The sequence below is a fragment of the Mus caroli genome, unplaced genomic scaffold (genome assembly GCF_978045245.1).
Source record: "Mus caroli unplaced genomic scaffold, Mus_caroli_1 scaffold_2, whole genome shotgun sequence".
NCBI classification, from domain to species: domain Eukaryota; kingdom Metazoa; phylum Chordata; class Mammalia; order Rodentia; family Muridae; genus Mus; species Mus caroli.
In genome coordinates this window covers 44680630-44694063 of record NW_028227257.1, presented here as the reverse complement: position 1 = coordinate 44694063, position 13434 = coordinate 44680630, and the positions used below count along the sequence as shown (strand labels likewise).

General features: G+C 38.9%; 1 protein-coding gene across 2 annotated transcripts in view; it reads left to right on the top strand.

Moving 5' to 3' along the window:
• Plcb1 (phospholipase C beta 1) overlaps nt 1-13434 on the top strand; it is a 694761-nt gene that overhangs the window by 456887 nt on the left and 224440 nt on the right. For both annotated transcript variants that reach the window (XM_085833870.1, XM_085833871.1), the window contains exons 5-9: nt 449-528; nt 2203-2256; nt 3245-3320; nt 10619-10719; nt 12201-12367. In XM_085833870.1, the coding sequence (XP_085689996.1) occupies nt 449-528; nt 2203-2256; nt 3245-3320; nt 10619-10719; nt 12201-12367 (478 nt within the window). The remainder of the gene's footprint in view (nt 1-448; nt 529-2202; nt 2257-3244; nt 3321-10618; nt 10720-12200; nt 12368-13434) is intronic.

The following is a 13434-nucleotide window of genomic DNA, read 5'->3' as shown; positions in this document are numbered from 1 at the left end:
GCTCCATGTTGATTGGCATTGAGGCTGCATCTGACTAGGATTTAGTTAACATCAAGAATCTTCAGTATGTGAGTGGGGAAGCAAAAATTATTTTTTTCAGTTCTGTTGAAAATGTAATTACCACATTTAAAACTGTATTGTTAGTCTACATTTGTTCATAATTCAACAAAAAATAGTAAAGGTTTACAGTTTTTAAAACACAGCAGTTTTATCATTGGGGAATTTGAAAGATAGAAAAATGTATCTTTATGTATACAATTCCTCTTTAAAAGAGAACTCACTTAGATTTTAATTTAATTATAAGATTTTTATTAAAAAAAGGGGTGGGTAGGAATCTGTTCACATCCAACTTGAATTGATTTGTCTGTCTTCCTGGCAGACGAGTCAAAAGCATATTTTATACCTGAGGAGTAGTTAAACTAATGAAACTGTGATTTATATTTTTCAGGAATGGACAAATGAGGTTTTCAGCTTGGCAACAAACCTGCTGGCTCAGAACATGTCCAGAGACGCATTTCTGGAGAAAGCGTAAGTCACCCTGATTGTATTACTTAGGGTGTTGCTCCTTCTGAGTCAGTTTCCTTTCTCCTTTGTGAGGCTTTTGTTTATGCTACCTTGGCTTGTCATGTTCATAAACATATATTTCCCTTTGGGATAGGTAGTTGGAGGGCAGATTTCCCTACTGTTCATACTTGGAAGTCTTCCAGGAAAGATGGCTCCTTCCCCTAAGTGCACATCAGGCTGAGGTGGCCTGAACCCTAGCAGCTGTATTCAGAGCAAAGAATTGCTTTTTTAAGAGCATCCTCTGCTGCCTCTGCCTGTGTCCTCTCTTTTATTAACATTTGAAGAGAATGAACAACATATGACTTGTTTCTTTAGATTTGGAGAATTTTGGTGGGTACCACCAGAATGTCCTACCTCCTTCATTCAATGGGAGCATAATGGAATTCCAGACCTTAGAGACATTTGCATGAAGCAATAGAGGAGAGAGAGTAGAGGAGGAGCAAACAAGGAAAATAAGAAGAGAAGGAAAGGAAATAGGATGAGGAATCACCCTAGAATTGCAACAGCCATTCCCAAAATTACTTGACCAAGGAAAATAATTAAGCAACAGGGAAACAGGAGATGGGTGTGCTCCTCCTGGTGACTCATGAGGTTCAGGAGCTCAGGAGACCCTCAAATCAAAACCTCAAGCAGAAGCAGTAATGGACATGGCTCTGTTTCACGGAAGAGACTTCTGTCTTCCTTCTTGTTCCAGAAGCCATTCCCTTTGGTTTAGACCTCATCACAGCCACATTCTGTTTTGGCCTTCTGTGAATTTTAGTCCCAGGTCTTCACTCTAATGCTTCATCGTGGAGTGATCCCATCTCCCTTTTGGTACCTTAAGAAGCTTCCCAAAACATCTCTTCCCTTTCTTTTATTTTCTCCTTTCTTTTCACCCTGTTTATCCAACCTACCATCCTCCATTTATCAAGTATTTGTAGAACATGTATTTTTCTAGATAGTGCTAATGAATGAGACACAGAGAGAAATAAGATGTTCAAGCTGAAACACAGCATGGTGATCATAGTCCACTGCAAATGTCTGCTCCAGATGGATAACCCTTGTGAAGGCTACTGTGGGAAATGCAGCACATGAATGTTGATGAATGTGTTGTGTACAAATTTGGATGTGGGGGTTTCTGGGTGATTGGATGTGCAGTGTCCCAAGGCAGCATTTCCTATTGACACTCCCACTAGTAGTGGTTGAGAGTTCTGTGGCTCTCTTTACATATGTGTCTGAAGGTAGGCAAAGAGGTAAATACAGTCCTTATATTCTCTGAGAATTCCCTATGAACAAACTATAACTATAAACAGGATACAGATGAATCACAGAAACTTAATACTAGGGGAAAGAAGCCAGACCCAAAACATAATCCCACCTTATGTAAGGATCAAAAACAAGCAAAGACAATTTCTGCTGCTGGATGTAATCATGACAATGATTTGTAGGGCTTGACTCCCGAAGGCATGAGGGGAACTTCTGGGAGGCTTCTAAAGAGACAGTATTCCATTTTACCATCCAGGTACCAATTTGGATAGTGAATAGTTTGGCAAATTTAGCACACTACACATGGACATGAGTTCTTCTCAGATTCTATTTTTCAGTACTTTTTAAAATTAATGACTTATTTTGTTTTTGTTGGTTTTGCTCTCCCAACAGATATACTAAGCTCAAGCTCCAGGTCACCCCAGAAGGCCGCATTCCTCTTAAAAAGTAAGCTGTAGGCATGTTTCTCATCATTCGTCTGGTTTGTCCCCGAAACTTGAATCTCTACCACGGGTCTCATTTATTTCTTCACCAGGCTGGGTTTGAAATGGTGTGGGAACCCTGTCCTTCTTCATGCTAGTCTCACATAAGACAGCTGGCTTCCTTATGACACTTCCCTGGCTACCACTTCCTGTGGCATCATTTTAGAGAACATGTGGGAAGCAGATAGAGGGGAGAGGGAAGGAATTCCATTGCATCAACCCCAGAATTCAGCTGAGATTCAGATCTAGTCTAGCAGTGCAAATTGTATAAACTTGATGCCCCTAGTAGTCATTCTGAGGCAGGGCTTTCAATGTCCAGTGGACACAGGTGACAGGCAGGGAGCAAAAGTCACAAAACAAGAGATGAAGAGAGCCACTATGATAAGCCATTGTGTGCAAGATGGCAGGTCACCTTTACCCTGCAGAAGTGCTGAGCACTGGGCTGAGTTTGGTAATGTTTCAATAGAACTCACAAATTTAGATCTCTGTATTCAATTCCTAGCACTTACTTTTAAAAAAAAAATACAAAGCTGTAGCCCCCCCAAAAGTACACTATTAGAACAGATTGTGCAGAAGACCTTCAGCTTCAACATGAGAGCCAGCTATGAGCTTTGTACCATTGGAGGCAATGTATATAACAAGGGGCAAGTTTCAGAGGATTGGGGAGATCATTTATTTTAGGAATTAATATGAAGAATTAGCCAGTGTAGTAGTTTTCATTGGGTCATCTCCACTACCTTAGAATCTTGATTGTGTATCAGACACTGAAAGTTTTAAAGATATCCACAGTTCTTGAGAACAGATGCCAATGTGTGGAAAACAAACGATTGGTTTGTCACTGTTCGAAGCTACCTAACTTTCACTCTGTGTAGTATCTTGAGTTGGGGTCGTTTGTGTGTCCAGTGAAGCACTTCACCTTTTAACCAGCTCCCATGTGTGTTTTCTCTCTGTAGCATCTATCGATTGTTCTCAGCAGACCGGAAGCGAGTTGAAACTGCGCTAGAGGCCTGTAGTCTTCCATCTTCGAGGGTGAGCATGGTGTCTTTCCTCTATCCTACCATGTAACAGTTCTTTAAAATCTGTACTAAACTTGTACTGGCTAGTGTTTCCTAGACATAGCCTGATGCAGTTAAGAAACCCGTAAGTGAGGTGGACAAGGTGTTACATGCCTATAACCCCAGCAATCAAGAGGCAGAGGCAGGAGGAGTACTCTAAGTTTGAAGCTAGCATAGGCTACACAGCAAGTTTCAAGCCATCTGGGGCTATGTATTCCAAACACATCTCAAAAAAACAAACAAATAAAACCACCAGCAGCAACAAAAGGACAATTAAAAAGAAACCTAACTTATTTGTTAATATGAATAATGAATGTGTTGGACCAATTGTTAAAGTCTCTAATTCTCATATCCCCACCAGTTCAGTCTAGAATGACCCTTTGATGCCATTGGAAAAAAATTATCTGGGCATGTTGGCAAATGCCCAATATTTCATGAGTTTGTATACAGAAGATATGAGAATAGTATTTTAAGACCAGCCTCAGCCACATAGTGAAGTCAAAGCTACCCTGGGTTACATAAAACTCTTGTCTTTGGGCAGGAATGGCACAGAGAGACAGGGAGTGGGAGAGGCAGAGTTTGAGGGGGAGACAGGAAGGAAGGAGGAAAGACTAATTAATGTGTCTTTGTGTGTGCACACGTGTATATATGTGTGTGTGTGCAATACACTGTCAATTTTCAATGTGATTTGAACACATCATTTATAATAAACCCATTTTATGTCTCTTAGGATATACCTATTGATAATGTTGAACTATTGTGCATTAGAACAGTATTTTTCAACCTGACTCATAACCCCTTTAGGGGGGGGTATCAAAAGATCCTTTCACAGAGATCACATATCAGAAATTTACATTACAATTCATAACAGTAGCAAAAATTATAGTTATGAAGTAGCAATGAAATAATTTTATGGTTGGTGGTCACCACATCATGAGGACCTGTATTTTACTAAAGGATTGCAGTTTTAGTAAGGTTGAGAACTGCTTCTTTCAAAGCTGGTGAATAACAAGCTTCCACTTATTTCTTGGACCTATAGTTTTAAAATGTATTTGTTAGTCACTATTGGCACATGGTGCACGTGCTGGTAAACAAATTCCGTACAACTACTCCTCAAGGCTGTGCCCACAGGCTCTACTGAAAGGGATACAGGTTCAAAGGAGATTGGAGGTCACTCACCACTCACAGGGAGAAGGTCACCACACAAGATGTGCTTTTATTGTTGTGCCTGACACACAATGCATTCCATATACATTAGCCACTGAGAGGAACTCCTCTCCTTTTCAATTCACTTCCGTATAATTCTAAAAGGATGCGTTACCATGACTTCTGGGAGAATGGGGTGTTGCATGAACTCTGTACCACATGCTTATGTAGAAGTTTCCTTTCCCTTCCAATTTAGACTCACTGAGTATCTAAGCAACAAGTAAGCCCTTATCTCAATCATTAGGTACTGGTGGGGCCTCTGGGCCTCTGGAGATAACTAACCATGTCCCAGTTGCACTGAGATTGGAAAGCTACTTTCTAACATACGATGAAATTATAATAAAGGACTAAGCATATTTGTCATCCAATCCTTATTCCAAACTTTAGAAAACGAAACAAATTAGAAAGCACGCTAGTTGGGTGTGGTATTGCATACGTGCAGTGCCTACAATCGGGAACAGAGACTGAGGTCACTCTAAGTCCCAGGCCATCCCTGGGCTGCATAATGAGAGAGTATCTTCGAAACAAAACTAACTAACTAACTAAACAAACAAACAAACAAACAAGAAAAAGTTCTTTAAAAAACAAAATGAAAGGAAAGATTCTGCTAGGTCACAAGAATACCTGTTCCAACACCAATTTTGTTCTCCTTAGTGCTGTGACCAGTTATTCTGGAAAGATTGTCTGCAGAGTTCAGGCCCTTTCGCTCTATTTCCTTTCTTTTCTTCTCTGTTTGAGAAGGGGTTGCACTGGAGATCAAACCCAGGGCTTCTGTTAGAACTCAAGAGGGTGGAGTTCTGGCAATCCCTCTTCACACCATTCCCTTCATTGTGTTGAGTGAATTAAAATACTCAGACATACTCACTATTGCTTTTCTGGTAGCAGCTTTGGTATAGGGAAGACAGAATAACGTAATTCCTGTTGTTGACTTGACCAGTATTCACCAAGCTCCTTCCTCACACCTACAGGCACTGAGCGAATGGTGCGGCCCTGGGTAACAAGAACAGTAATGTATTTGGAGAGAATTAGTCAATAAATATACCAAGAGATACATTCATAAATGGAAAGAAGTGCTGTTTAAAATAGAATGGGTGCTGCCCTGAGAAGAAAAATCCATTCTATAAAAGACAGTGCACAAAGGCCTGAGTCTGGGGAGGAGTTTGACCAGCAGAGGAATGAGCACAATCACACTCAGCCTAAAGAGGAAGCACAGAGATGGAATTACAAAACATCAGAAGATACTTTTACCCTTTGTGACTACTTCTAAGTTTGCCTTTCCTCAATAAAATCTTGGGAAATACAATGATCAGCTTAGCGTTCTACACCCAGTGAAATGAAAGAAGAAACACAGAATGAAGCAGGATAGAAAAATAAAAATCAAATCCATCAATCAATTCTCTGTAAATTGCAATTTTCTGAACAATTGGATTCTGAAAATTCAGTCAATAAACATAAATTGAGTCTTTATAATTCACTATGTCTATTATAGTCTTACATTTTCAGCCCAATATCAACTGAAGACGATTTAAAGGAAAATGAGATTCAAGCAGTAGGAGTTATGTTTAAATTGGAAAAGAATACTTATCTTAAGCAAATTAAATGTAATGACAATTTTGTGAAAACAAACTGAAGATATTTTAAGATACAATCAACCTCCATTATAGTTTTGAAAGATCATTATTCATTGTAAACTATAATTTATCTGCAGGACTTGTAGAATTCAAATGCCTTCTGTAAGATGCACAAACCCAAGACCATTTCAAAAACAGGAAATAAATGTTTCTGTGAGCTGTCTACAGCACATCACAAACACTTTTCAACAATCCTGTGGTCATCTCATATGTATACAACAGTAGGTATAGGGACTAGTCACTGCTTAACTAAAAGATCCGGAGTATATGTCTGTGGGTATTTTACACATTCCAGAGAAGGAAGGGGCTCACATCAATGGTAGATAATTTTGCATAAGTGGGATTCTGCTTCCTAGCCAGCCATCATTCAAACTGAACTTAATTGTGTTCTGTAAATAGCCACATTACCAGAAATGCTGTGGATATCCTGTTGAGATTTTTTTAAACATTATCTTTGTGCGCGTTGTTAGGAATAATTAATGCACTTGAACTTGTACCCTGGCTGACATGATTTGCTGGAATAACACATTGCTTTAGAGGGTTCTCCTTTGGAGAGTACAGTCACTAGCCTCAAGTTACCCTAATTGGTAAAAAAGTAATATGATACCTAAAATGAGACAAAGCAATTACTGGCCTTCTATTAATAATCCAAACATATTTTCCAGTGAGACCTGTGAAAACCTTTTCATATTCAGAAAATTACTATTCTACCCACAAGCTCTCTGAGAATTGAAATAATTTATCAGTATCAAATTCCCTTGATTTAAGGCTTATTAACTTGAAAGGGCTTGGTGACATTTGCAATTACACTGTAGTCTTGCCATGACATTGGCCTGTGCAGTTGCATTTCAATGAAGAAAATAAGAAATAAATCCATATATTTGTTTTAAATATAAATTTTACTACAGTGTGTAGGTAGATATGCATTAAATACATAGGGAGACAAGTTATTTTCTGCTTAAAGACTTGAACGTATCTTCTAAGGAATGCTATAGATAACATTTCTAAAGGAATGCCTCTGTGTAGCTGCAGTCCAGTACCTTACTTTCTGAAAACAAATTAGACACATCATCATTTTGAAGTGGAAGTTTCTAAAATCACTGTATTAAAATTATACTTCAAGAATTCAATATACAATGAACAATTTGTTTGTAGTGATTCCATAGCTTCTGGCTAATTCAACTTTTGTTTTATGATTCTAAGACAAAAATATGCAAAAGGGCCAATTGTCTAAAATGTACTGGTTAATAATGTACTATAAAACACTAGCTAGAGTAGGCAGGTAGCTCATCAGCTAAACACTTGCTACTCATCCAGAGGACCCAGGTTTGATTCCGGTGTCCACTTACAACTACTTCTAATTACAAGGAATCTGACACCTCTTCTGGTCTGTGGGTACTTGACATGCATATGATTCACAGACATACATGCAGGCAAAATATCATACACATAGAATAAAATACTAAAAAGAAAACGATAATGATGATAATAAATCTATGGGCTCTGTTAGAGTCTGCTTTAATAAAATGTAGTTTAAAACTCTTTGAATGTTAAATACAAATTCATCATAAAATGATTCTTTAAGTACACAAGTATGTAACGCAGAAAATTAAAACCACCATCCTGAAATGAATATGAACAGAACCCAGCTCGTGGGTTTATGGTGTGAGTTATAGTTTCAAACCACTCGGACTCAAAGTGTGCCTGCTGCCACCACTGTAGCTGGCTTACCAAGGACCTCAGGAAAGTTTTGAGACTTCCTAGCACCTTGCTCTGTCAGTAAAATGCTAACAGTAAAAAGTAATCCCAGGGACCAAATAAAAATATTCAGGAGGTGCTTGCTTAGCAAATAGCAAGTGCTCCGTATTAATGCTTGTGGTCCTTTTGAGTATATTATGTATATGCACATACACAGTCGATATGTATCTCCTATATTTTATTTATTTCACATGTGGACATGATGGTACCAAGATCATGGAATCTGGAAATGCTATTGCTGACATCAGAAATTCTTAGCGTCATTTCTCTATTAAGACTCTGCCTATGTAGGAACATAACTAGAAAAGTGTCAGTCCTTCACATCTGCCTTAAAGCATCATGCTTCCTACACCAATTGCCCTAATTCACACCATAATACTTCAAATTATACTAACATTCATAATCTAATCTTCAAAAGTCCAAGTCATGGTAGCAACAGAAGGTCACTAAAGGTGTTTTATATTAGATGTCTGAAACAAGATTCCCTCTTTTAGATCAGATACTTGCATATATTGCATTACATATTATATATACTAGACAAGTTCTATTATATATATATATCATATACTTAAGATACACATACAAATATATATTCATAACAGTGCAAGTTCTAGCCAGTGCTCAAGGAACACCAGAGATAATTGTGTAGCTGAGAACACAACACGGATGAGTATTGAAGTATGGGATGAGAACAGAAGTACAGAGCGAGGAGACAGTGCAATGAAGTTGAATGTACTTGAGTTAGGTAGCAGTATTATTGAATATTTTTTGCCAAAGATTTTAAATCTTCCTCTCACAGCCAAAAAGTTGGCCAAGTCAATTTGCCTATCTGGAAAAGCAAGAGAAGTTTGTGTCTAACTCAGACAGACAGACACTGGCATCCTCCAGTCAGAGGCATTTCTTTTCATAAGCAAAATACAATTCTGGAGGCCTATAACTGGGCTGCTCCTGTCTCCATTCTATGAGTGTCAAAACACCAATAAAGTCCTTCAGGAGGATTTCTGATGTTCTTAAACCTGAGCTCTTGAGCTCATTTCAAAGCTGTGTCTAAGCATCCCAAGTATGTTGGTACAGAGATCTTTCGTATGTTCTTACGCATTGTTTTGTTTTCTCAAAATTCATTTTTCTAAAATAGTATCCTTTGCTTCCTATAAGTGAACGTAGACAAGGAACTATGACTTCATTTTTTTCATTCCGCAAACATGGGAACTCCACTCTCGGCAAGTGCTGAGCTACATTTTCTGCTCCGTTAGGAAGCAGTGTACAATTTCAAACAATGATTTTTTTTTTAGTTTTCTATTAAAATACAGTTAAAATATATGACTATGTTTAAAAGGAAGGGTGTTTTCTTTCTTCTGGGGACTTGAAAATAAAAATAATCATCCAGGCACATACCTGAAATAGGAAGCCGCATGAAAAATGTCCTTCCTGTTAACAAAGGCTCAGATCCATGCTTCCGGTTTCCATGGCAGCCCAACCAAACACAAAACATAAGTTGTAGAAGTGGCCTTTTATATCATTGGCTCGCTTCCCAAACAATGGGACAATGAGCAATAAGAAGCAAACAATGGCTGTGGCTGTTCTGCCTAGGAAAGTGTTTTACAACATGGAACCCAGTTCTCCTCCATGGCCTCTGCATCAGTGCCTGCATCAGTTCCTGCCCTGACTTTCCTCGCTGATGGACTGTAACCTTGAAGTGTAAAATGAAATAAACCCTTTCCTTTCTAAAGAGTTGTCACTTTTAAAAATATTCCCTCAAAAGCCTGATAAAGGGCATGACAGTGTACATACTCTTTATGTGTCCACTTCAAATGCTTAAAATGGAAAAGAAAGCTATATGTCTTCTACCACTGCTTTTAAAGAGGAATACTCAATCCAAAACAGAGAAAAAGACTGGGTAGAGAGAAGGACAGAAGGCAGACAAACAGACAAAAAAAGGGGGTGGAGGGAGGGAGGGAGGGAGGGAGGGAGGGAGGGAGGGAGGGAGGGAGAGAGAGAGAGAGAGAGAGAGAGAGAGAGAGAGAGAGAGAGAGAGAGAGAGAGAAGAAAGAAAGAAAGAAAGAAAGAAAGAAAGAAAGAAAGAAAGAAAGAAAGAAAGAAAGAAAGAAAGAAAGAAAGAAAGAATAAAGTGAGCTGGGAAGATGCTTCACTTAGTAAAGGGTAGGAGAACCTGAATTTAATCCCCAGACCCATATAAACAACTCATACTTGGTGGTCCATGCTTGTAATCTTAGCACTGGGAAAACAAACAAGGGGGTTCAGTGGAGGGGGGAAGGAAAAGAGGGAGAGAATTAGGAAGGGAAAGAGGGAGGGTAGAAGGGCACGAGGCAAGGTCAGACAGGTAAGTTAAATGTTTCTAATGAACAGATTCTGACTTCCTACGTGTAACTTACTTTAGTAAAATTGTGTTAACTGTGGTAAGCTTTAATTAAAATTAAAAATCAACGAAAAAGTTGTGGTTGGCATGCCAAAGTCAGGTTCTACATGAAGTCTAGAGTTGGCCTCAAAGATGTTCTCTGGATTCTTTGGACTGGTTTGGCAAAAAGGAAAAAAGAAAGGAGGAGGGAGGGAGAGAAGGAGAGAGGGAGGCAGGGAAGAAAGGGGGTGGGAGGGAAAAAGAGAAATCAGAAAGGGAACTAGAGAAAGCTCCTGCTCACCCTGTTGTTTTACTTCCCAGAATGACTCCATTCCCCAAGAGGACTTCACTCCAGATGTATACAGAGTTTTCCTGAACAATCTCTGTCCCCGACCTGAAATTGATAACATCTTTTCCGAATTGTAAGAGGATGCATTTTAATCTACTTTTTCTCTAGCTTACAGTGATAAGAGTGTCTAGGGCAGACTTTTGTTATGACTAGAAGGAGATTGTCCAAAAGCAGCGACTTGAAGGAGGTGACAATGTGCTGCTGGCCTTGACAAGCAACTACTCTTCTTATGAGCATGTGTTTACTATGACACATGTATGGCCCCAGATGTCACTTCCCATGCTCAGTTGGCTTTGTTTAGACTGAAGCTTATAATACAGCAGGAAGTGTCTTAACATACAAGAGAAAGATTCATGTAACAGAAGGATTCCTGACTGCACACTATATATTGTACTCCTGTCAACAGTATCAGTATAAAGAAGTTTAGATTACAAAACACCCTCACATACAACATATGGTTTTCTCTGAGTCTAGGAATTACAAACGTTTATAAACATTGCTTTTTTAGATGTATTTTTATTTAATGTATATGACTATTTTGCCTACATGGTATCTATATGCTGTGTATATGCCTAGTTTTCTTAGAGGCCAGAAAAGGGAGTTGGATTCCCTGAAACTGGAGTTATACACAGTTACATAAGCCACCATGTGGATGCTGGGAATTAAATCTGGATCCTTTGCAAGAATAAGTGCCCTTAAGTGCTGAGCCATCTCTCTAGCCCCTAGGTATTGCTTCTTGAAGAGACACATAGATGAAAAGAGGGGGGAAATCAATTTATCTTTTCTGATATACCAAAATCTAACTATTGGCAAAAAGTCAATCCAAATTTGGTAAAGGAAGTAACTGACAGACAGACAAGCCCTGCTGCTGTCACTTAGCACAATGAGCACCTTTGTGATTTTATCACCATAAAACGTTTACTGCGTAGCCACAATATTTATACCATTGAATTGACATGAGTTGTCAACTAAATTGAAATAGGCATTTGAATAACACCAATAACAGCGTTATTTTGAGGATAAAATGAGATTGCATGTTTAGCTCTACATAATATTATAAATTGTTATTATCATTATGTGAAAGAAGCTGACTTGGGAGGCCTAGTAGGGATTTGAAGCTGACCTGGATTGTAGCATGCACCAGGATAAACGGGTACAGAGTGAGTCCCTGTCTCCACAAACCAAAAGAAGCAAATAAAAGCAGTATAAACTCTTGTAAACCTGCAACTTTAGTGGGATGAAAAGGAAAATCATATTCAAGCACATTGGACTTTTTTCTTTTTTAAGTGATAAATCAGCAGTTTTATGTTACATGTGATAAAGATGTTGTTAGTCATCTGATTCTTCTCTAGGTTGGGTGGTAGTAGTCAGGAAGAGTGGTAACCCACCAAGCTTTGTGAAGTGGAAGTAGGGGGCGAAGCAGCATGTGTTTAGGGCAAGGTTAGAATTCCATTATAGACTTTCCGGATATGGCGGAGTTTGATTTCTCCATTCTCAAATGCATACAAAAGTTGTGGAACAGACTGTGATTTCTTATGTTTCCATTACTTTCAGTGGTGCCAAAAGCAAACCGTACCTGACGGTTGATCAGATGATGGATTTTATCAACCTTAAGCAGAGAGATCCCCGGCTCAATGAAATACTTTACCCACCTCTGAAGCAGGAACAGGTCCAAGTGTTGATTGAGAAATATGAGCCCAACAGCAGCCTCGCCAAGAAAGGTAGTATGCGTCACTCAGTACCACACTGCTGATACCCTGCTTCCTCTGGGACCGATCACACTTGGGGAGTAAGGGATTGAAGGTCTCTCCTTTTGGACTTTACTGCATTCTTTTGGCCTGATGTAGTTTTTCGTTGGTTTAACTTTGGTGATATACTTTTCGAGTTCTGTCTGTGGTGCAAGCCACAAAGTTTTAAATGTTTCATCTTTTTTCCCCAAATCTATACAGTAATTGAATGTAATTTTTTTCTAATGCAGCAAATTAACTAACTAAATTAGTTATTCCATTAGGGTCATTTTTTTTTAAGTTGTGTAAAATAGCCCATGAATTTGTCTTGGCTTTCTGTTTTCTTATTTGTTTGTTTGTTTGTTTGTTTGTTTTTCTCCAAGTCTCCAAAACTAAGGAGAATATTCAGTCTGCTATAATCATATCTTATTCCAATTTATACTAACTGATAAATCTCTCCACATGTGGAGAATATTCTGAAGTTTGGGCCTATAGGTTTTTTTTTAAATTAAATTTTGGTAGATTCAAATTAAAATCTTGGTAGGATAAAACAAGTAGTATAAAATGACATCATAATAGCAGCTTTAAGCTACCAGGAAATTATTTTTAAATATATATATTTTTTGAAGATTTTTTTCTTCAAAATAGATATTTACTTTATTTACATTTCAAATGTTGTCCCCTTTCCTGGTTTTCCCTCCGAAAACCGCCTATCCCCTCCACCCTCCCCCTGCTCACCAACCCACCCACACCTGCTTCCAGGCCCTGGCATTCCCCTACACTGGGGCATAGAGTCTTCAGAGGACCAAGGGCCTCTCCTTCTATTGATGCCTGACTAGGCCATCCTTAGCTACATATGCAGCTAGAACCATGAGTCCTACTATGTGTACTCTTTGGTTGGTGATTTAGTCCCTGGGAGCCCTGGGGGTACTGGTTAGTTCATATTGTTGTTCCTCCTATGGGGCTGCTAAACCCTTCAGCTCCTTGGGTCCTTTCTCTAGCTCCTTCATTTGGGACCTTGCGCTCAGTCCATTGGTAGGCTATGAGAATCCACCTCTTTA